Below are 20,488 nucleotides of genomic sequence, written 5' to 3'. Positions count from 1 at the left end.
GCATCTTTGTCCAGGAGCAACCGCACGATTTCCACTTGGCCATGATCTGCCGCATGTCGGAGCGGAGGATACTCGCAGCAGCTATACTCATCTGAGTACGGGTCCGCCCCCTTTTCAAGGAGCAGCTTGACAAATGCCATGTTGTGCTGGCTGATGGCTTCCATCAGCGGCGACGACTCCTGGCCTTCCTCGATCATCGCACCCCTCTCCAGCAGCAGCAACACCGACGATTCATCGCCTCTCTCGGCAGCATAGCTGATTGGCGTCCGTCCGTTCAGATCCGCGTCATTTGGATCGGCTCCTGCATCTAAGAGCAGGGTCACGACCGATTCGCCCGATGCACAGAGAAGCGCCGTCATGTCTTCCTCATTCTTCCTGCTGACGTTGACGCCCTTGGCCAACAGGATGCGAACAACCTTGGTCTGGTCTTTCTCGGCCGCCAGCATGAGCGGAGTCCAACCATCCTCATCCACGGGATCGGATTCAGCACCCGCGTCGAGTAGGGCTTCTACAACATTCACCAAACCATAGCTTGCCGCCCACGCGAGGGCAGTCATACCGCGTTCATCCTGTTGATTCACATCCGCTCCCTGCTCCACCAGCAACAGTGCATCCTCCTCGCGCTCGTTTCGGATGGCCCAGATCAAGATCTCGCCGTCTGGGGGATCGTTCAGATCAACGTCAGGCGTGACGGTCTTGTACAATTCGCGCAAGTCGGCCAGCCTCGCAGCGGGTGAACGTGCAGCCAATTCATCATTGATCTCTTGGATCGACTTCCCGCGAAGGAGCCGAACAACACCATCATGTCCTGCCTCAAACGCCGCCTCGAACGGCGTTTGACCGTCGCTGTCCTGGACCTCCGGGCATGCATGTCTTTCCAGGAGCGATTCGACAATGTCCGCATGTCCTTTGCGTGCGGCCCACGCCATCGGCGTCCGCTGACATTCGTCCCGCACGTCGACCGTGGCATTGTATTCCAGCAAGACCCGGACAATTCCCTCGTAGCCCCGTCTGGCCGACCAGGACAACGCCGTCCCGCCGTAGCGCCAGTCCCGCGCGTCCGGATCCGCGCCGGCCTGCAGCAGCATCCTAACCAGCGACTCCGAGCATCCCCTCTGCGCCGCTGCGATGAGCGGCGATCGTCCCTGAAAGTCAGCCTGGTCGACACGGGCTTCCGCGTTCAGCAGCACCTTGACAGTCTCCTCGTCTCTGTTGGCGATGGCGTGCAACAAGGGCGTCCGACCGCCCGCATCGGGGGCGTCTGGGTCGGCGTTGTGTTGTAGGAGGAGTCGCACCGCATCGCCATGGCCATTGGCCACGGCCCACGTCAGACAGCTCCGTCCATACTCCGTGTCACGAGCATTGACCTCGTCGCTGTTTTTGAGAAGTTGTTCGAGGTCGACGGTTCGTCCGCTCGCGGCGGCGAGGAGGATCGGGGCCTCCCATGGACAGAGGGCGTCGGACATTTCGGGTCTTGGATGTGAGAAGATTTGGAAAGAGAGGTCATCGTCTTTAGATATGCTCGGGACAGGTAGAGGGGTGTATATCTCTTGTCTGTAGAACCGTTCATGGTGGCAGATGCCAATGCTTGGCGCGGAAAACGACCCAAGGAACGGTGAGTGGATAGTAGGCGCAGTGAGCAGATGGACGTGTACATTCTACAGTCTAGATTCTAGGCAACTGAGACAGCTATACTCCCTGCCTAGGTTGAATGCGCTTGGGCCAAGAGTTTGGCTCCACAGCGCACGCATTCAGTGCTGCTTACTGGTCTAGGTGGTCGAGTGTCAAACCATAATAGATTACCACCGGTGGGCAATCTATGAACCCCACGGGCCCCGGTTCGGACGAACCATTACTACTAAGCTTACATCAAACGTTCGATGGCCCGGACTCTCTTCTAGACGGGGACTGGGCACCTGATCTCAGTCGCCAAAGACTCATTCGGGCACGCGATATGAGACTGAAATTTCCTGAATATATTCTGAATCAGCAAGCAGGGATCCGTGTATAATCTCTACCAGCATCAAACACAATCCGTACATGCAACATAAGCCAACCCTAACCCCTCACCCCAGCCCCCCCCCCCTCCAGCACCCCCAACTCCTCAAACGACTCCCCGGCGCCATCCCCCAGCTTCCTCCCCATCCTCTCCTCCCGCTTCCGCTCCTTCCCCTCCCGCTTCAAAGCCTTCTTCTCCCTCCGACTCAGCCGCGGAAACTCCGAGCCCTCCCCGCGGAGCACCTGCCCGGGATGCACGACGTTCAGCCCCACCAGCGCGACGAACATGGGCACCGCATCGAACACATACTCGTACCACTCGTGCGTCAGCACGGGGTTGTTGACGTCCGTGCCCCGCGCGTACTGCGCCAGCCGGAACACGATCCGCACCGTGATCAGCCCCAGCGCCAGGTACATCGCGGCCAGCAGTTTCTTCCACGTCGGTCGGAACGGTCCTCCGGCCGCGCGGTGGACGCGCTCCGCGTCCAGGGTGCCGGCGCGCTCCATGGACAGCAGCTTCCGGTGCAGGTGGATGGTCAGTCCTGTGAAGACCAGCACGAAGAACTCCTGCATCCCGATCCCGCCCATGTAGATGTGCAGGCCCCGCATTGTCGTGCTTTGCGGTTGGTCCTCGCCTGTCGTCATGGAGGCGCCCGCGAGTTGGACGAGGAAGGCGACGATGTCGAGCCAGACGAAGAGGCGCGCGTAGTGGGTCGAGGTGAGGTGGGCGAGGCGGCGGGTTGGGAGGAAGAAGTGGATGAGTCGGCCTAGGGTCATGTAGAGGTAGGCGTTGATCCCTTTTGCGTTGCTCGGTTAGTGGATGGGACTGGGCGGATGGTGGGGCTATGGTTGGGAGGGATATAGCTGGGAGGGTGTGGTGGGGTAGAGAGGGCAGTGCTCACAGATCGGTGCCAGCAGAAAGAAGATCGTGTACAGCGTGTCGTAGATGTCGCTGTTTTGTTTACGCGTGAGGAGGGCGCGGAAGATGAAGGCTAGGAGCTCCCAGAGAGCGCCCATTATTACCACCCAGGCGTATCTCTGCGTGTTGTTAGCATGGTGGCTGGGCGAAGGCAGGAATTACCAGGGAGCGGGCACGCTACCTTCTTGTAGATAACCGCTTGTACGAGGTGGCAGATGGTGGTGAAGCCGAACAAGACACAGAAGAGTACGGCGGCTGCAAACGACGGCACGTACATCAGGACTGCGTCGCAGGCTTCAGGCGGCAGATAGCCGTTTTTGCCAGGCTGGGGATGGGTGCATGTCTCGGTGGATGTCGCCGAGGTTAGGGCACTGGTGGCCGTGGCCATGGACGTGGTTGTGCTCATTGATGTGATAATGGTTAATGGCTTGACTACTCTCTTCTCTACGACTGTTGCCTCTTATATATGACCTGTTATCTTCCAGGTTTATCCAGGATGAGGCTCATCCAGGCAGCCTTGATCCTTTGCTGTAAATATAGGTGTTGCATGCAGCCCGATCTTAGGGCGGCGATCCTGGGAGTGGGAGTGAGTACGCCTTGATTGGCTGGCTCGCGTGCGCTAGCCCTATCTGGGACTAGTGTGGTTGCTGCCTGGACCCTCAGGCCAATGTCCGATCGATAGACGCTCGGGCCAATCACACCGACCGTTGTGTGAAGCTGACGTGCTGTCGGAGTTCAGGCTGCTGGATTTTATGCTGCGGCTATGCACAAGAATTCTCATTCAATTGGCACATACCGCTAGCATTCTGCTTCTCTGTTAATGTGGTAGCCTGACAGGTCAGACTTGACCTGGGTCCAGGATGTTGTGTGTTGGTGGGGGTTGACTACTGATTTGACAGCCACCTCCTACAACTTCAGGATACAAACACGTTTACAATTGACTAGTTTCGTTCCGAAACACGCCCATGATGTGACTGTGCATGATTGAAGTATCGGTGAGCACCACCAAGTCTGGGATCGGTAGTCGAGAGGTATCTCGAAAAGATTTGATGCTTTATGTGATGTTTTCTCTAATTATACTAAGCCTCTACTTAGTCAGACCTCAGAGCTTCCAGTTGCTCCACCTAAGCTTACCTTTAAAGTAGCCTCTCTTTTAACCTCATTCAACTTGAGACTACCACCGTCCCCAAACATTTCGTCGATCTGCTCCAGCGTCTTCCCGCTCGTCTCGGGCACGAGCAAGAACGCCCACACCCCCGCAAGAACACAAAATGCCGCAAAGAAGATATAGGTCCCGTACGTGATATTCGATATCATCGCCGGTGTCACAATCCCCACCACGAAGTTCGATAGCCAGTTGACACAGGTCGACAGCGCGACGCCCTTGGACCGTAGGGCCGTCGGGAAGACCTCGGACGGCAGAGCCCAGCCAAGGGGCGAGTAGGTGTTTCCATAGATGAGCATGAACAGGAAGGCCATCGCTACGCAGGCCCACCCCGCCGACTCGTTGGACCAGCCCGGCCCATAGACCGCCGTCAGGGCCGCGATGATAATATAGCAGACGCCCATGCCAAAGCCCCCGAAGATCGCCAGCGGCCGCCGACCGATCCTGTCGATGGTCACGAAACAGACCAGCACGGTGACGAGCTGCAGACAATCGAAGACCCCGGATAGGATCAATGACATCTCGCCGGTCTGGCCGATGGTCGTCATGAGCGTCGGGGCGTAGTATACAAAAGCGTTGACACCGCTGAACTGTTGGAAAAATCCTGCTCCGATGCCGACGGCGGTGCGTTTCCAGGTGCGCCGGCTGAACAAGCTCATCCATAGGGCCGCTTCTCGCTTGAAGCCGGTTACACCGGGACGCAGGCGTTCTTCGGTGAGCTTCTGGATCCGAATTTCCGTCATGATGGCTTGGAACTCCGCCTGGACCTTCGTGTCGGTCGTGGGCAGGCCGCGCAGCTTACTGATACTCTTCAGGCAGTCCTCGGGACGGTCCACCAGAGCCAGCCACCGCGGGGAGTAGGGGAAGAAATGGATGCCAACTCCGAGCAGCGTGGCGCTGACCATCTGCAGCCCAAAGGGAACACGGAACGAGGCCTCGCTGTCCACCAGTCTCATCCCGAATGTGATCCAATACGCAATGACTGAGCCCGAAACGAGGCAGATGGATTCTAGCACCAACAGGGTTCCTCGTAGGTTTGGCGGCGAGATCTCTGAGATATACAGCGGTGCGCCCTGAGTGGCCGGATTGAGTTAGCAATCAGATATGGAGGGTACTAAAATTCTCATCAGGTACGTACCATGGCTAGCGTACCAACTCCAATCCCACCAATAGCCCTCCCTGCGACTAACATCCCGTAGCTCTGGGCGGACGTCTGGATGATCGCCCCGATGTCGAAAATCACCACGACGACTGTCAACGCCCACTTGCGGGAGATCTTATCCGCCAGGTACGGCATGAAGATGCAGCCCACAAAGGCGCCGAGGAGCAACATGCCGGTCATAAAGCCCTTACCGAACTCGCTCGCTGATCCCGGAATGGCTGCGTGGAATTGCGGCATGACGTTGATCACTGAGATGACACCCTGGTCATATCCGAAGCTGAAACCGCCGAGTGAGGCCAGAAATGCGGCCCCTAGAACGTAGCCTGAGCTGAAGAGCCCTCGGATGCCGTTCGGGCCGTAGGAGGGTTCCTCCACGGTGAGGGTGTCGACATCAAGGGTCGTGCCCTGTTCATCGTGCTCCACTGTTGTGGAGTCGTCTCCCTTGGCTCGTGGCTGCATTGGGTCCTTTGAGTGATAATTCATGCCGGTTGAGATGATGGCCTGATTTCATCTCGGAGGTTGAAGAGAGCAGGAATATGGGTACTTTAAGTAACCCCGTGGGGGTGGGGGGGACTATTTCGTATCTTGCTGGGGTTACCCCGGACCTGCCCGAGATTCTCCAGACGGGCTACCATTAACCCCTGCCACGCCAATCAGATATGCAGACCCGTAGTCGGGTTCAGTGACGATATCGACACGGCCCGTCGGACATCTCACTTGGGCGCTGACCTCGGGCTACTGGGCGTGGGGGTTAGCCCCGTCGCCCGTCCAGTTTAGGGCATACTGTGCATACTGGAAGATTCTTGGTCCGACTGGAGGATCCGTACTCCGACTAGCAGCCGGGTGACCGGAGTATGGATCTATGTTCTACAGGGCAAATAGATGGGCGTGAATGCACGTATCGCGAATAATGATAGTTGCAGCCACGTCATCTGCGTCATATAGCCTACGAGAGGCTTTGAGGATGCTCAAAGATAAATTCTGACAGAAGGTCTTATCAAGTAGGCGTACGCGGCATGCTAGCAGCTTATTCCACCCGTGTCAACCAGTTTGGAAGCATCGAGATGTCGTTTCCCTTGCCTCACCGCTGTGGCCAACAAAGAGGTTAGAGTTTCGTCTGCTGCTCCATCCTTTCCTATCGGGATAGGCGAAATACAGGATTGGCAGGGCTTTCGTATTCACCATATGCCGTTGTCACTCGAAGCCTGGCAGAGACCAGACAGATGACCTGGGACGCACGAGGAAATGACGTTTGCCTTGCCTCGTGTGGGATTTATGGACTTTCCGCTTGTCATCAAGGGGCTCGCCTGTGCGAAAATATACATCTGCTCCTCCGGAGTATTGCATAGTCGATCCAAACCACGGGTAGGCTTGTGTTCTGTGCCCAAATGACATCGGATCGGAGCAATCTGACATCGGAGATAATGAAGTGATGGCAGTGTTGGCGGCGATGGTTCCATTGCCCGATGCACGTGACCATCGGAGGTTAGGGCACGCATGGCTTTCTCCTCATTCATTCAAGCAAGAAATTTAATCGGGAGGGAATGGATCGAAGATCATAGTAGCGATCAGACTAGCTTGGAAGTGCAAATTGAACCTGTCTCGCTCGTATGGCTCCTGTTTGATACACTATGCATTACAAACTTTTGTTATCGGGCGACCGAGCCGACTTCACCACGCTCGCATTCGATCTCGACAAGAAGAAGCTGAGCATCCTCGCAAACTACGCCGCCCCTTACAATGCTTCCTGGGTCGAACCCGTGTCTTCGCAAGGCAGCGTTGATCAATTACTCGGGCTATCCGAGGGTGATGACGCCGGCCTGCTTTACAGCTTCGAAGTTGATCATGCACACAAGGCTTGCAAAATCACCAGTCAGCAGCCGACCCTGGGAGCGCCGGGTCACTGTGAGTCTTGTCCCAGATTGCAATGTTCCTTTCTGAAAACAAGATTGATGTTAACCGCACTCGGGCATAGTCCTCACGCTGCGCGATAGATCTGCACTGGCGCTGGCGACGGTTCGTCTATCCCATCCCCTTCGCTTTCGCATCCGTCAGAACCGATACTCATACACATACCATATCCAGTATCTAGGAGGTTCCATTGCTCTGTACCCCATCTCAGTCACCAAGTCTGGCACCCTACTGCTCGACGACGTCCCCCGAACCGAGATCATCCCAGATTTCCCCTATCGGGACGCGGGACACGGCCCGAACCAAGGCCGACAGCGACAATGCCATGTTCATCAGATCCTTGAAGACCAACGCGGTTTACTGTACGCTCCAGACCTGGGATCCGACCGAGTGTGGCTCCTCCGGCGCGAGGGGGTGCAGAAGCTGGACATCTGCGGCTGGCTGCAGTGTCCCCCGGGAACTGGGGCTCGGCATGCCGTATTGAGTCCGGATGGTATGTAGCCTGCAGTTGCTTCATAGCACCTGGCTAGGTTGGCTGACGGAAGCTTTCCCAGAGAGAATCATGTACGTGATTGGAGAGCTCTCACATACCGTCCTCGCCTTCGACCTCTCCGATGGCCCCGCCGAAGCCATCCCGCCCATCGCTGGCTTCGCTCCCAACATCATCCCCCCGGAGGTCCACCCCGACCATCAGGTCATGATGGACTCTTCCGAGATCTGTCTGCATCCTTCGATTCCCAACGTCCTCTATGTCAGTAATCGGTGGGAACGGCACATCGCGCGCCGCGAACCGCATCTCCAGAACGTCCCGCAACATCCCCCGCCCGGCGATGCGATTGCCATAATCTTGCTATCGAACGACGGCAGGAGTACCAAGGCGATCAGGCACGTGCGCACCAAGCTCGATGTCATCCGTGGGATGCGGGTCAGCGACGACGGCAGGTACGTCGTGGCGGCCGGGCAGGAGGGTGGTGGTGTCGAGGTCTACGAGATTAGCGGGGATCGAGGCGATGTCTGGACCCTGGTGGCTGGGTTGAATGAGGGATTGGAGAGTGGCATTAAACATGCTGTCTGGCTATAGAAGTCATGGGACGAACCCTGGCTGGACATCACTATCTTTTAATGGTACTTCAGAATATAGAATAGATCGACATGACCATCTTTATGATTGATACCTGATATATGAATGCTCCCTAAGAGCTATCCTGATGCTTCATATTCCGGTCCGGGGTGAATTTCTGCATCAGCGGGACCATGAACAATAGGCATCAATGATCCAATGGGGTACTCTCGTTGACTTCACATATCGATTGAAGCCGAGTCTTCTCTTTGTGAGTGGTTGCTCCCACCTACAAAATACTATACATCGTCCTATCATTTGGTGATATTACTCTAGATTACGATCACGAAGCCGGACAGGGACGACTAACAAACCTAGTCCGACGTCATACCGGAGCCCATTGCCAGGGCCGGAGATAAGCACTTACCGAGGTTGAGATAAACCCGATGGCGGTTAAGCCAATCTCCGACCCCACGCTGAGTATCTCCGACTGCATTCACAGTGCAGGGCCTTTTTAGAGGCGGTCCCTGCAGCGCTATTTTGCACGTACGTTCTTTTATTCCCCCACAAACCAATATAGCAATATCACAATGGCTCCTTCTACTCACTTCAAGCTCAACACGGGCGCCCTGATTCCCGCCGTCGGTCTCGGTACGTGCTTATGTTTCTGGACTGTCGTGGTACGATACAGTACTTGCTAACACCTGGTGATTCAATGTAAAGGAACCTGGAAGTCCGAGCCCGGAGAGGTGACCAAGGCGGTGGCTTTTGCCCTCAAGAATGGATACCGCCACATCGACGCAGCATTGTGAGTCTTGTTGTCTCCCTGTGTCAGGTTTGCCCCCGCTAACATCCTTCAGGATTTACGGTGAGCTCCCACACATCGACGGGCCATTGCGCCTCTTCCATGACTAGTCTAATGCCTACGTAATAGGCAACGAGAACGAAGTTGGTCAGGGGATTAGAGACAGCGGCGTGCCCCGTGAGGAGATCTTCATCACCAGCAAGCTCTGGAACACCCACCACCCCAACGTCAAGGAGGGTCTGCAGAAGACTTTGGACGCGCTGGGAACCGACTACCTCGATCTCTACGTAGGTCTTGTCCAACACGTGACACTCGCGTGATATCTTGTATGGTATGCAGACTGACCCACGTTGCTATCAGCTGGTGCACTGGCCTGTTCGGCTTATTCCGGTAAGTCCCCCTGCTCCCTGTCCCTAGCCTCTGCACGGGCTAATCCCATGCGTGTACAGAATGAAACCAGCGAGCTCCTTCCAGTGAACCCAGACGGTACCCGCTCGGTGGACCGGTCATGGGACCAGAACGAGACCTGGCGCCAGATGGAGGAGGTCTACCGATCCGGCAAGGTCAAGGCCATCGGTGTGGCCAACTGGTCCATCCCCTACCTCGAGGAGCTGCGCAAGAAGTGGACGGTCGTGCCGGCTGTCAACCAAGTCGAGCTGCACCCGTTCCTGCCGCAGCATGAACTCCGCGAGTACTGCGAGAAACTTGGCATTCTTCTGGAGGCGTACTCGCCTCTAGGCTCTACTGGTGGGTTTCACTCGCGCTCACTCTAGAAAAGACTCCGCAGTCAACCAAGCCACTAACATGTGTTGTCAGGTGCCCCCATCATGTCCGACCCCGAGATCCAGCAGATCGCGGACAAGAATGGCGTCTCGGCCGCCACCATTCTTATCAGCTACCACGTCAACAAGGGCGTGGTGGTGCTGCCCAAGTCGGTGACCGAGAAGCGCATTGCCAGCAACCGCGAGGTCATTGTGCTCTCTGAAGAGGATTTGGCCGTGCTCGATGGGCTGGCGGCCAAGGGCAAGGCGCAGCGGCTGAACACGCCGCTGTGGGGGTTCGATCTGGGCTTTGCGGACTGGTACGGTCCGGTCAAGGCGCAGTGATACCGTTGGTGAGGGCATGCCGTATAGATTTCTGAATTAGAAAGCGAGTCTTTGGTGTTAGGCTGTACAGGATCAAAATGAGATTTTCTTGTTGCACATTCACAAAATACGTTGAAATATGTTTCCTGTGATAAAGGGCCTCGAGTCCGTAGTTTGCCTGTTCGCACTTCGCGAAGCGCCGTACCTCTCTACCTCTTTCTCTACGTGAGTTGCTTTCCACCACCACTACTATATATATAAACTAGAGGGTCTCACATTTTCTGAATGCATAAATTCCATCTTGTCAGAATATAGGTCTCATGCGGATGTGTAGGTCGGGGGAATCCGGAGAAAATTCGGCATACGTTTGCGTTGACCTCTCCAAAGGTCAAACCTCCGGGTGTGTTTTGATAACGATTAGCCGTGGTATAAAGACTGGTAAGTGCGAATTTTGATGGTAATACCTTCCGCCCTTGGCATTATGAGCTCGTTCCAGGGTAGCTCAATCATAAGTCTTTTTCGAATTTGGGTAAAGGAACCCTTTGCGGCAGCCCGTTTCTGAATCATGGACACTACATAACCTGCGCTATTTCGGACTTCCCCGCAGTGAGATTGAACTATGCAGTGAATCCTGAAGCAATCTTGAGTGTTTCGAATGGAACTTGGACTATGACGTGAGGTATGTCTAGACTAGCGTCGGACACAGTTTCTTCTTCAGGACTTCTACTCTACAATATCGCACTTGGAGAAATAATATCAAGAAATCTGACATTGAGTAACAACAAATCACAGGGAAGGTTCGTAATCATGAGAATAATCCATACTTCTATACAGGCAACCCAAAAAAGCATACTAGTCGAAGTCTAAGCCTTGTACGGCGCGGGGGAGACCCCCTCCATCAGCGCCTTGATACGCATCGCCATGAGCTTCGAATGGAAGCGGGTGTAGGGCAGGTAGCCGACCATGAGCCAGAGATTGGGCACCCCGGTCTCCCGGTACGCGGTCTTGAACTCGCCCTCCTCGTCGATGCCCCAGATGGGCCCGCACTGGCGGGCGATCTTGTCGCCCAGCGTGGCCCGCACGGAGTCGATGGTGTTGGAGAAGCCGGTGGCGAAGACGACCAGGTCGAACTCGCGCTCGCGGCCGTCGTTGAGGATCACCTTGTCCTCCGTGAAGCGCTCGATGTAGCCCGGCTCCACCTTGATCTTGCCGTTGATGATGTGTTCGCACGCACCCGCGTCGAAGTAGAAGCCTCCGTTGCGCGTCTGGCCCAGCGTGGAGCCGCCGGTGCCGCGCTGGCCGCGCCAGGTGCGCAGCCCCCGCGCGTGCAGCGCATCCAGCAGCGGACGGTCGAGGTCCTCCAGCACCTTGGCGTTGCGGCGTGCCAGCTCCTCTCCGGGGCCCGTCGGGGTCGCGAAGAAGAAGCGGTCCTGTTCCTCCTGGTTGGGGCGGTTGCCCTCGGCATCGGGGCCGTAGTTGCCGATCGCGCGGGGCACGGAGTGGGTGAGGGACATGATGTAGGTTGGGGACCGCTGCAGGAGGGTGACGTCGATGCCACGGCGCGAGCAGTCGAAGGCCGTGTCGAAGCCGGAGGAGGAGGTGCCGACCACACAGACCTTCTTCCCGACAAAGTCCCGTGCGCTGTCGTGCGTGGTTGAGTGGCGGATGACGCCCTTGAAGTCAGCCATACCGGGGACCTGGGGGGTCATGGGCACGCCGCACAGCGAGGTGGCCATGATGACCTGCTTGGGGTGCAGCTCGCGAGTCTCCCGGCCTTCCTTGTTAATTGTGACCGTCCACCGGTTCTGCTCGTCTTGCTCGGCCCTGACCACCTCCGACTTGGTCCAGACGTTCAGCTCCAGCGCCTCGGCGTACCACTGCATGTACATGCCTTGCTTCTGGGCGGGAGTGTACGTGGGCCAGAGCTTGGGGTAGGGGAAGTAGGGCAGGTCGTCGGCCCAGTGAGGGAAGTGCAGCGAGAGGTACTCGTAGCGCTTCTTCCAGACGTCTCCGATTTCGTCGCCGCGCTCGATGATCAGGCTATCCATGCCCAGTGCCTTGCATCGGGCGGCCAGCGCGAGACCACTGGTGTGGGGTAAGGGCGTCAGCACCTGCAATGCAGGCATGGAGAAGGGAATTGCTCACTTCTGTCCACCACCAATAATCAGAACCTCCGGATTGGCAGCCTCTACTTCTGCGGCCCGCTGCTTCTCCCAGCTGATGGGGCCGGTCATATGCCCGTCGGCCGGGGGCACTTCGGGGAACTGCTTCAATTTCTCGGCCACGGTGTGCATGGTGTAGATCTTCCACCCCTCCTTCGTGAGAACGGCATTGATCACCGCTGAAGCATTCACGACTTCAGTCTCAAATGACACAACAAACTGAAGCTGGGCAAAATCGGAGTACGGGCGCGAAACCGCGGGAGAGGGACTGAGGAACTTGAAGTTGGTGGCTTTCGTGGTGGGGAAAAGGTCCTGGGCAGCCTTCAGGATGGCGGGGTGGAAATTGAATGTGCGGTAGTCCCAGGTGAAGGACAGCTTGTCGCGCCAGACACCTGTATTGAGGGAATGTCATGTCAGTTGGTTGCATATGCAGGCCATATGGGAGCACAGAGTAAGGCCTACCACATGGGAGGAAGAGATCGGTGAATGCTTGCGCATCGCCAGCTCCCATGCTCTCGGATAGGCGGGCAACAATCGTCTCCGCCTCCTTCTGAGCGTCGCAGTCGGAGGGGATCTCAATTCCCAGAACGTCCGAGGTGGGAAGAGGGTGGTTGTACTTGAAGTCGTACATGTAGTTGTCGTCGACAGGAGGCTTGGAAGAGGGAGTATCCAGCTCGCTGACCACGACCTGGGCCTTGAGGTCGGTCAGGCTGACCTGGTTTATCTGGTTGTCCAGGCCCGACTCTTGAACTCTGAGAACCATTTTGGCTGATGAAACAAACGGAACAATTGAAACAATAATTCAAAACAAGTCTAATGAGCAAGGGTGTGATGTTTGTTTGTCGAGCTCAATTTAATGCTTCTCGAGTCGCGTCTTCTATACCTTTTTCAAGAGACTCGTCTCTCGGGTAGATCGGGCCATTTCCATCTTGGGACCGGAGATAAAACAATCTGGAATCAATGGATCGGGAATGCATTACGTCGTACCTGACGGTTCAAGGTTGGCATCGGAGATAATCTCTCGTAGTTTGCGGGGGGTGTGGGGGTGGATGTGGCTCGTCACATGACCGGACATATTTCTCGCCTCTTCCCGCCTCCCTCCTCGGCTTTTCCGTCATCGACAACACCCGCTGTCACTGCATTTCATTTATGCAACCCCGATTCATATGGCATGATGACCAACATCCCAGGATCGGACCGCTCCCAACTATCGGGAAGAGTCAGCCATGAGGCCGATGACAATCCCAGACCCACCAAAAAACAGCGAAGACAGCGCCCATCCCTCAGCTGTGCAGGTCAGTGCTGCTTCCCCCGTAGAATGTGACGATCAAACGTATAGAAAGGTTGATTCCAATAACCTTTGCAGAATGTCGCCGGCTGAAGATGAAATGTGATCGGCAGTGTCAGTAACTTGAGTTTGACGTATGGAGACCGTGCCCACCGGCTGAAAGAAGGAACATTGCAGTGCCGTGCTCAAACTGTGTCCGCCGACGCCGGACCTCATTCTGTAACCCAGGTGCAGCCGACACTACACCGTCCCGGTTTGTTCACGTTCCATGTGCTTATGCATGCCTGCATGATACTAATTGGCTGCTATGGCAGAGGATCTGATACACCCAAAAACCAGCGCAAGAATCCTCCTGCACAAGTCGAACATCCCCCTCCCCAGGAAGACCATGCACCCCGTTCAGCCGACACTCCTAGCTTGGATCATCCATCCATACACATCTCGGACACGCCCTATCAACATGATGTTTCACAACATCGCGGTCAGGCCCCAAAAACTGCCGCGGAGCAGGGATCCGCCGACCATTCGGGCCGCAACTCACGGCAACCACCGCATAACGGCAACAGACGGGATGACTTTGAACAACTCGCCCTTCTAGCCCACGCGCTACAGTCCGACCCTTTGCACGAATCCTCTTCAGCTGCTTCAGGCCGAATCAGCCTATCTGGACCCAGCGATCGAAGGAACAGTGGCTACCAGAATCCCGTCCCACAGCCCCTTGGCGTTGCCGGACAGAACGGCTCCTACGGCACCTTGATGTTGGGTAAAGGAGGTCGGTCCAAGTACCTGGGTCCGACGGCCGGCAGTGAATGGTTGAAAGAGGTAGGTCCTCTCTGCTGGAGCCTCGTTCACAGCCACTGAGATGTGTATCTACGTAGTCGGAAACCCAAGACGCATCGGACAGTCCCCCGGTGACCCGCGCTCCTTCCCCAAAGATCCCAGAGTCGGTTCCATCCCAGCCCTACCGCTTGAGTCCCGGTACCACTCCCATCGCCTTTCCGTTCAACGTGGCAGCCTCACACGTCAGTACTCGGGAGCTGCTTTCCCGCCTACCCGCCAAGGAGGAGGCGGAGACATTGGTGGGATCGTACTATCGCTATTGCGCTTGGCAGTGAGTGTGATTGACGGGGTCTACGAGGCAACGCTGACAATGGTTTAGTCATGATGTTGCTCCCAAAGCCAGTTTCCAGAAGAGCTTCGACCGCGTCTACAAGTTTGCCGAGGGAGTGTCCGTATCTCCGCGGGTCAATCCGCAGGAGATTGCGCTGGTGTTCATCGTCATGGCTCAAGGCACCTTGTTTAACATTGAGATGCCTAACTATGACCCATCGGCCGAGGACTGGCTGCATCTCTCGGAGTTGGCTCTGGTGAAAGGGCGCTTCCTATCTAACAACATGGTCGCCGGGCTACAAACTCTAGTGAGTCTTGAGCTTGTCGCCATCTTTCACCGCTAACGATCAGCAGCATTTGATGGCACATCTGCATCTGTACGTTACTGAGTGGCTCCGCAATCTTTATTCTTTCACTGACCTTGGTCTAGACATTTGGATAAAGGGGGCCGAGGGGACAATGCCTGGCCGCTCTGGGGTCTGGCCATGCGGTTAGTTCAAGCGGTAAGCACAACTGTTCCAAGTGAAGTTCACCACTGATGGAGATTCTATATGTCTAGATGGGAATGCATCGAGACGGTGCCCGCTGGAATCTCCCACAGGATGTGATTGAGGAAAGACGCAAGGTGTTCTGGGAGTTGAATGCCGCCGACACCTTCCAGGCACATTGCTTCTCGAGGCCGTATGGGTTCCCCGTGCAGGTCTTATGATATGTCTAATCTCAGGCAGATGCGCTATGAATCCGGAGCATTGCGATGTCGCATTCCCTTCCGAGCCGGAGAACGCAACCGGCGAAAAGAGCTATTCGATCCTTCGATTTGAGCTCTCGCAGCTTTCGTCCGAGTGTGTCTTTCTCTTGTCGTTCCGGGGATGCCTCACATCTAACCAGCCCGCAGAATTCTCCATATGGCGATGAAGGTGCACAAACCACCGTACTCGGCTGTGACCGACCTCGACATTAGACTGTATGTGCCCCACCGCCACAGTCTGACTTGAAAACTGACGCTCTGTAGCGGCGAATTTGAGCGCAATCTGCCGTTTTCCCTTCGTTGTCGAGCCGCGTTTCTGTCCATGCCCTCTCGCTACCCTCACGTCGAAGCGGCAATCGAGGCATCGCCCGAACCCTCCCGGAGATCAATGACCATTTCTTTTCAGGTTCGTCCTTTTCACATGGCAAGTTGGATTGTCTGACTAAGTACTCGGTAGCAAATGAATCTAGCGCTCAACATTTCGGAGACGATCATCAACCTCCATCGACCATATTATGCGAAAGCACTGTACGATATCAACGACCGGATGAGATCCGTCTACGCGCCTTCATTCTTGACCGTGATAGAGCGTTGCGCCGTAAGCCTCCCCATCTTCGCTCGTCCAACATGCAAGACGCTCGAGCTGACACTGACAGATCATCATCGCAATTGTCGACGACATTCACACCCGTTTCCCCGCGGTCAGCACCAGACAATGGAACTTCTGGGTACGCGCATCTTTCCGAATCCCTCCGGGCCAGTACATCTCTCACAACCACCTTTCTATTCTAGTACCACGTCTTCGGCTCCGCTCTCTGCCTGGGAACCCTCGTGCTGCGCGACCCCAGCAACCCCATGGCCGCCTTCGCTCTGACCCAGCTCGACGCCGCAATCAACCTCTTCACCTCGCTGATCCAACACGGCGCCAACACCCCGCGCTACGGCCGGAACCTGCAGTGGCTGATGAGGCTGCGCGCGCGGGCGTCGGCCAAGATCGCCTCCGCGTCGACGCAGCCGGCTGCTGCGCGGGATGATGCGGGCCGGCCGGGGGACCGAGCCCGCGAGGACAGCGAGGACGTCGAGCTGCTGGGCTGGCGGACGCGGCTGATCGAGCGGGCGGGCCAGGGCCGGCAGACGATCCGGACGACGATCCAGCTGGCGGATGAGACGCCCACCGACTCGCCGCATGGCATTGACGTGGGCTCGAAGCCGTCGCCGAATGACCTCCATCATCATCCTTTCGGGGTGCTGCAGGGTGATCCTTCGATGATTGTGGCGGGCTCGTCGTTGCCGCTGGTGACGCCGGATTCGACGAATGAGCTGGTGGGATCCTCCTGTCTTGTCCTCTGTTTGGTTGGGTGTGCGATAGCTAACGTGTTCCATATCGGGGTAGTTGCAGGACTTTTGGGATCCGATGCTTCTTCAGGATCTGTTGGGGAGCATACCGCTGGGCTAGGCGGTTGGATCGCATTAGACTCCGGCGGCGGAGTGGTTTATTTTGTGTAGCTACTACTGATTCGTTTATACCTCTGACTAGCAGCCTGCAGATATGGTGAGGTGCATTTTTTCCTGATTTCCGAGCTTATTCTTACACATTGTAATCAAATAGCAGATATTAATATAGATTCTACGTATGGCCTGTCGATCACTCGATCTGTGTCTTTTGTGGATCTATGGAGGAAAACCTACATGACATGCTGAATTCAAGTGTGTCGGTGAACGGAGAAGACCAGAAGCATTAGTTTGTTCTAGAAATTCATTGATAGGAGAAGAGTGAGTAAAATGCGAGGCCTGGAGGAACGGCATCACATTCCAGTATCGATAAGAATGATTCTTTGTATATTCGCGTGTTTCTTTCTGCGGTCCCAAATATGTCTCGCTGGGTCCAGAAAATCAATCAAAAGATCTAAAATTATAATTAGATTATTCTTTAAATAAGTGAAAGAAAGACGCTGGCCACGTGCAAGCAAATCCGACCTTGTGTGACGCCATGTTGTTCTGAGATGTTGACTCTAGTACGAGAAAGATCAAGTGTAAAGTGTGGATTCTACGAATCCTAGGTGCCTCGAACCGATCAAGGAATGTCATGCACATATCATTGATTCGTAATCCCCAGTTCTATGCGTCTACCACACATAACAAACAAACATGCAAAACGCTACTCTAACCAAGCCCAAGCCACCACGTCCCAGATGCTAAAATCATGCCTTCCTGCCCGCATCCAGAATCGCCAGCCCATCCTCATCAAAGTACACGGGCACGCCGTGGCGGAAGGAGAACTGCAGCGCCGTGGCGATCTTGGCGGCCTCGTACGCGTCCTCGGGCGCGCACGTCAAGGGCGCCCCGTCGAGGCAGGCGGTGGCGAACTCCTCCAGGTCCTTGAGGAAGGACTTGTCGTACAGCACGAAGGCGTCCGGGGTGGTGGCGGTGCGCACGCCGTGGGCGTCGCGCACCTCCACGCGGTTGATGGTCGAGTTGGCGTTGATCACCGAGTGCGCCTTGGTGCCGCACACGCGCGTCATCCCCTCGAACCCGTTGGTCAGCGTCCGCCCCAGGTGGAAGGTCAGGATCTTGCCGTTGGCGAACTCCACCAGTCCCCAGCCGTTGTCGGCGTCGCCGTACTTCGAGAGCTCGCCGTACACGGCCTGTTGGCCCACCGCGACGACCCGCTTGACTTGCTTTTTGGGGTTGGTGAGGCCGGATTTGACGTCCAGGTAGTACCGGCCGATGTCGATCTGCAGGATTATGGTTAGTATGGGGAAGTGTAGGGAGTCGAGGATAAGGGGACGGACATCGTGAACACCCATGTCGACGAAGATGCCTCCGGATTGCTCGGAGAAGCGCACGAAGAAGCCTAGGGACACGGTGGGTTAGGTGGACCGGTTCACAGGTACGAAATGACAAGGAGAGGTGAAAACTTACCTGTAGGGTCCTGCTGGTCAAGACAAGAGCTCTCGACTGCGTGGACGTCTCCGAGTGCGCCAGCCTCGACCATCTGCTTCACCTGGCGGTACGACTCATCATCTAGCGCGGGTCAGCTCACCCTTTAACACTCGTTGCCACCCGCAGAAGGGAGCTGAAGTCCACTCACATCGTCGACAGAAGGGAACCAGGAATTTGAGGTGGGGCTTTGACGCAGCCTTGGCGAGGACCTCCTCGGTGGTGATCACGTCGACCGAGATCGGCTTCTCGCACATGACATGCTGGACGGAGTGTGTCAGTCCACAACCCAGATTTGAGATTGACAAAGGGCAGTAGAACTCACCAGACCCAGGTCAAGGCCCTTGATAATCAAAGGCGCGTGGGTAGCGGTTGCTGTCGAGATCAGGACGGCCTCGGCACCGCTGTTTCTCATGCAGTCCTCTGGATCAGCAAAGAACTTCACGGAGGCGGGCAGATTGGCCACCGCCCATTCGTCAGCCCCGGGCTTCGTGTCACAGGCAGCGACAAGCTCGATGCGAGGCTGCTTGAAGGCCAGTATCTCGGCGCGGATGGCGCCCAGACGGCCGAGGCCGATCAGGGCGAGTTTGAGGCGCGGTTGCGTGGTCATGTTGATGGTTGTGAGTGTTGTGGTTTGTCTGGAGGAGGAGTGATGGATTGCGTGGGAGGTCTTGCGTTTTATCTCTATTTCTGAAAGATCGCTTCCCCAGACATGTTCCGGAAAGCCCTAACTCAGGGCCCGACGATGCGAATGCTGCACGCGGGGGATGGCAGATGTCCGATCTCCGATGCTTTGGTCCGACGTCGGGTGCGTGCCGGGAAACCAGCTTAAGTCCGACTCTTGTTTGGGCCGATCGGACATCGCACGGGTAGAAGGCGGTTGGATTCAGTTCACAACCAGAGTAGAATCACATCATGGATGGCAAAAAGCGACTGCTATTTTACATATTGATTGGGTGTCTTAGTTGTATATAGGTTACCTGGCATCTACTTGTTAAGGTAGCCCACAGTGCTCGATCATTGTTCAAAACTCTTACCTCATCCGTAGAACTAGATGACTCGTACTGTACTCGTATACATTTTCGGTTGTAAACTAGCCATTCAAATCGAAATACTTAAAAATATTCTCCAAACTCTCATTACAATCCTAAGTTGCACTAATTATGACCTTACAGATGTCATACAAAATTGCATATAGAGTCACCAAAAAGAATGTTCACAAGAACAGAAATTAAATAGACAGCTAGCATGTAAGCTACCCAAGAATTGTGGTATACCACCACCCACAGAGCAAACATATCAAACATCACCCTTCGTTATATCACTCTACCTTCTCAGTATACACGTATATAAATACGTATACACCCCTAGCCCAATCCCAGCAAAGGACCCAATCCCAACATATAGCATCAACCTCAACCATAACACCATCCCTTCACCCCCAACCCACCCCACCAACTAACCCCTAACACCCCCAGAACCACCACAATCAACACCCTAAAAGAAAGCAATCGGATTCCCCCCCTCCCCCTTAGAACCAACCGCCTGCTCTACATCCCAATGCTCCACCATACACGTCCCAACCATGCGAATAATATCCACGAGCGCCGACTCCCCGCCCTCCGCCCCATCCTCCTTCGGATTCGGGATCACCCGCGTATGCGCCACGCCAAACGCATTGCCCGCTGCGTCCCACCCCACGAACGCCCGCTGCAGCTGCGAGGTCACGTCCGGCACGAGGTTCGTCAGCTCCGCGGCCGTCTCGGTCACGCCCGTGCCGGCCACCAGCGGTGAATGGTTGATGTATTTCCCGGCGACATAGTGGCTCAGTGCGTCGGTGAGGCGGTGCTCGGTGTACATCAGGCTGGTGAAGGTGGTCCACGCGGCGAGTTGCTCGGCGGGGGTCGCGGTGGGGGTTGTGGTGTTGGGGCAGTTGAGTTGGGTGAATTCGTCGGTGTCAGGGGATGGGGTGGTGGATGTTGCGTGGGTGCTGGTGAGGAGGAGGAGGGGGAGGAGGAGGGTGGTGGTTAGGGATTGGAGGTACATCTTGAATCGAGTGCTGGAGTGGATGGGAGGTAGGTGCATACGTGGAGAACGCGGTGGGTTCTGTTGTCTTATGTATCGTCAGAGTTGAA

The 20,488-nt window shown here is 55.8% G+C and overlaps 8 protein-coding genes across 8 annotated transcripts; 3 read left to right on the top strand and 5 right to left on the bottom strand.

Annotated features, from left to right (window-relative positions):
• Nucleotides 1-2,058: 2,058 nt before the first annotated feature.
• Nucleotides 2,059-3,332, bottom strand: BO66DRAFT_369048 (RTA1 domain-containing protein; the record flags this gene model as incomplete). The annotated part of the gene is made up of 3 exons (XM_025645360.1): nucleotides 3,099-3,332; nucleotides 2,901-3,036; nucleotides 2,059-2,795 (listed from the first exon to the last, which is right to left on the bottom strand). Exons 1-3 carry the CDS (start codon nucleotides 3,321-3,323, stop codon nucleotides 2,059-2,061), a joined length of 1,098 nt encoding a protein of 365 aa, XP_025506329.1. The 5' UTR covers nucleotides 3,324-3,332.
• Nucleotides 3,333-3,715: 383 nt separating this feature from the next.
• BO66DRAFT_409467 (sugar porter family MFS transporter) lies at nucleotides 3,716-5,703 on the bottom strand (the record flags this gene model as incomplete). Its single annotated transcript, XM_025649183.1, has 3 exons — nucleotides 3,716-3,747; nucleotides 4,096-5,155; nucleotides 5,221-5,703. 3 exons carry the CDS (start codon nucleotides 5,701-5,703, stop codon nucleotides 3,716-3,718), a joined length of 1,575 nt encoding a protein of 524 aa, XP_025506328.1.
• Nucleotides 5,704-6,875: 1,172 nt separating this feature from the next.
• Nucleotides 6,876-8,236, top strand: BO66DRAFT_446478 (putative isomerase YbhE; the record flags this gene model as incomplete). The annotated part of the gene is made up of 4 exons (XM_025651684.1): nucleotides 6,876-7,149; nucleotides 7,220-7,260; nucleotides 7,330-7,648; nucleotides 7,710-8,236. The coding sequence occupies 4 exons, from the start codon at nucleotides 6,876-6,878 to the stop codon at nucleotides 8,234-8,236; spliced, it is 1,161 nt and encodes a 386-aa protein (XP_025506327.1).
• A 569-nt stretch (nucleotides 8,237-8,805) lies between these two features.
• Nucleotides 8,806-10,126, top strand: BO66DRAFT_446474 (putative glycerol dehydrogenase (GCY1); the record flags this gene model as incomplete). Its single annotated transcript, XM_025651683.1, has 7 exons — nucleotides 8,806-8,866; nucleotides 8,939-9,023; nucleotides 9,076-9,083; nucleotides 9,150-9,307; nucleotides 9,381-9,410; nucleotides 9,470-9,767; nucleotides 9,837-10,126. The coding sequence occupies 7 exons, from the start codon at nucleotides 8,806-8,808 to the stop codon at nucleotides 10,124-10,126; spliced, it is 930 nt and encodes a 309-aa protein (XP_025506326.1).
• Nucleotides 10,127-10,968: 842 nt separating this feature from the next.
• On the bottom strand, nucleotides 10,969-13,030 carry BO66DRAFT_446472 (flavin-containing monooxygenase; the record flags this gene model as incomplete). The annotated part of the gene is made up of 3 exons (XM_025651682.1): nucleotides 10,969-12,190; nucleotides 12,251-12,659; nucleotides 12,730-13,030. 3 exons carry the CDS (start codon nucleotides 13,028-13,030, stop codon nucleotides 10,969-10,971), a joined length of 1,932 nt encoding a protein of 643 aa, XP_025506325.1.
• Nucleotides 13,031-13,634: 604 nt separating this feature from the next.
• Nucleotides 13,635-16,869, top strand: BO66DRAFT_469447 (fungal specific transcription factor domain-containing protein; the record flags this gene model as incomplete). Its single annotated transcript, XM_025652725.1, has 14 exons — nucleotides 13,635-13,657; nucleotides 13,870-14,377; nucleotides 14,434-14,666; nucleotides 14,715-14,973; nucleotides 15,020-15,042; nucleotides 15,096-15,168; nucleotides 15,225-15,346; nucleotides 15,394-15,507; nucleotides 15,561-15,629; nucleotides 15,678-15,819; nucleotides 15,871-16,011; nucleotides 16,070-16,141; nucleotides 16,206-16,736; nucleotides 16,807-16,869. The coding sequence occupies 14 exons, from the start codon at nucleotides 13,635-13,637 to the stop codon at nucleotides 16,867-16,869; spliced, it is 2,373 nt and encodes a 790-aa protein (XP_025506324.1).
• Nucleotides 16,870-17,614: 745 nt separating this feature from the next.
• On the bottom strand, nucleotides 17,615-18,963 carry BO66DRAFT_369044 (putative NAD binding Rossmann fold oxidoreductase; the record flags this gene model as incomplete). The annotated part of the gene is made up of 5 exons (XM_025645359.1): nucleotides 17,615-18,148; nucleotides 18,206-18,267; nucleotides 18,336-18,437; nucleotides 18,505-18,616; nucleotides 18,679-18,963. 5 exons carry the CDS (start codon nucleotides 18,961-18,963, stop codon nucleotides 17,615-17,617), a joined length of 1,095 nt encoding a protein of 364 aa, XP_025506323.1.
• An 887-nt stretch (nucleotides 18,964-19,850) lies between these two features.
• BO66DRAFT_436167 (uncharacterized protein) lies at nucleotides 19,851-20,399 on the bottom strand (the record flags this gene model as incomplete). Its single annotated transcript, XM_025650905.1, has 1 exon — nucleotides 19,851-20,399. One exon carries the CDS (start codon nucleotides 20,397-20,399, stop codon nucleotides 19,851-19,853), a length of 549 nt encoding a protein of 182 aa, XP_025506322.1.
• Between the last annotated feature and the right edge of the window lie 89 nt (nucleotides 20,400-20,488).

The sequence above is a fragment of the Aspergillus aculeatinus genome, assembly GCF_003184765.1.
Source record: "Aspergillus aculeatinus CBS 121060 unplaced genomic scaffold BO66scaffold_11, whole genome shotgun sequence".
Classification (NCBI taxonomy): domain Eukaryota; kingdom Fungi; phylum Ascomycota; class Eurotiomycetes; order Eurotiales; family Aspergillaceae; genus Aspergillus; species Aspergillus aculeatinus.
Note: the sequence above shows the minus strand (reverse complement) of the source record. Positions and strands in the feature narration are given on the sequence as shown.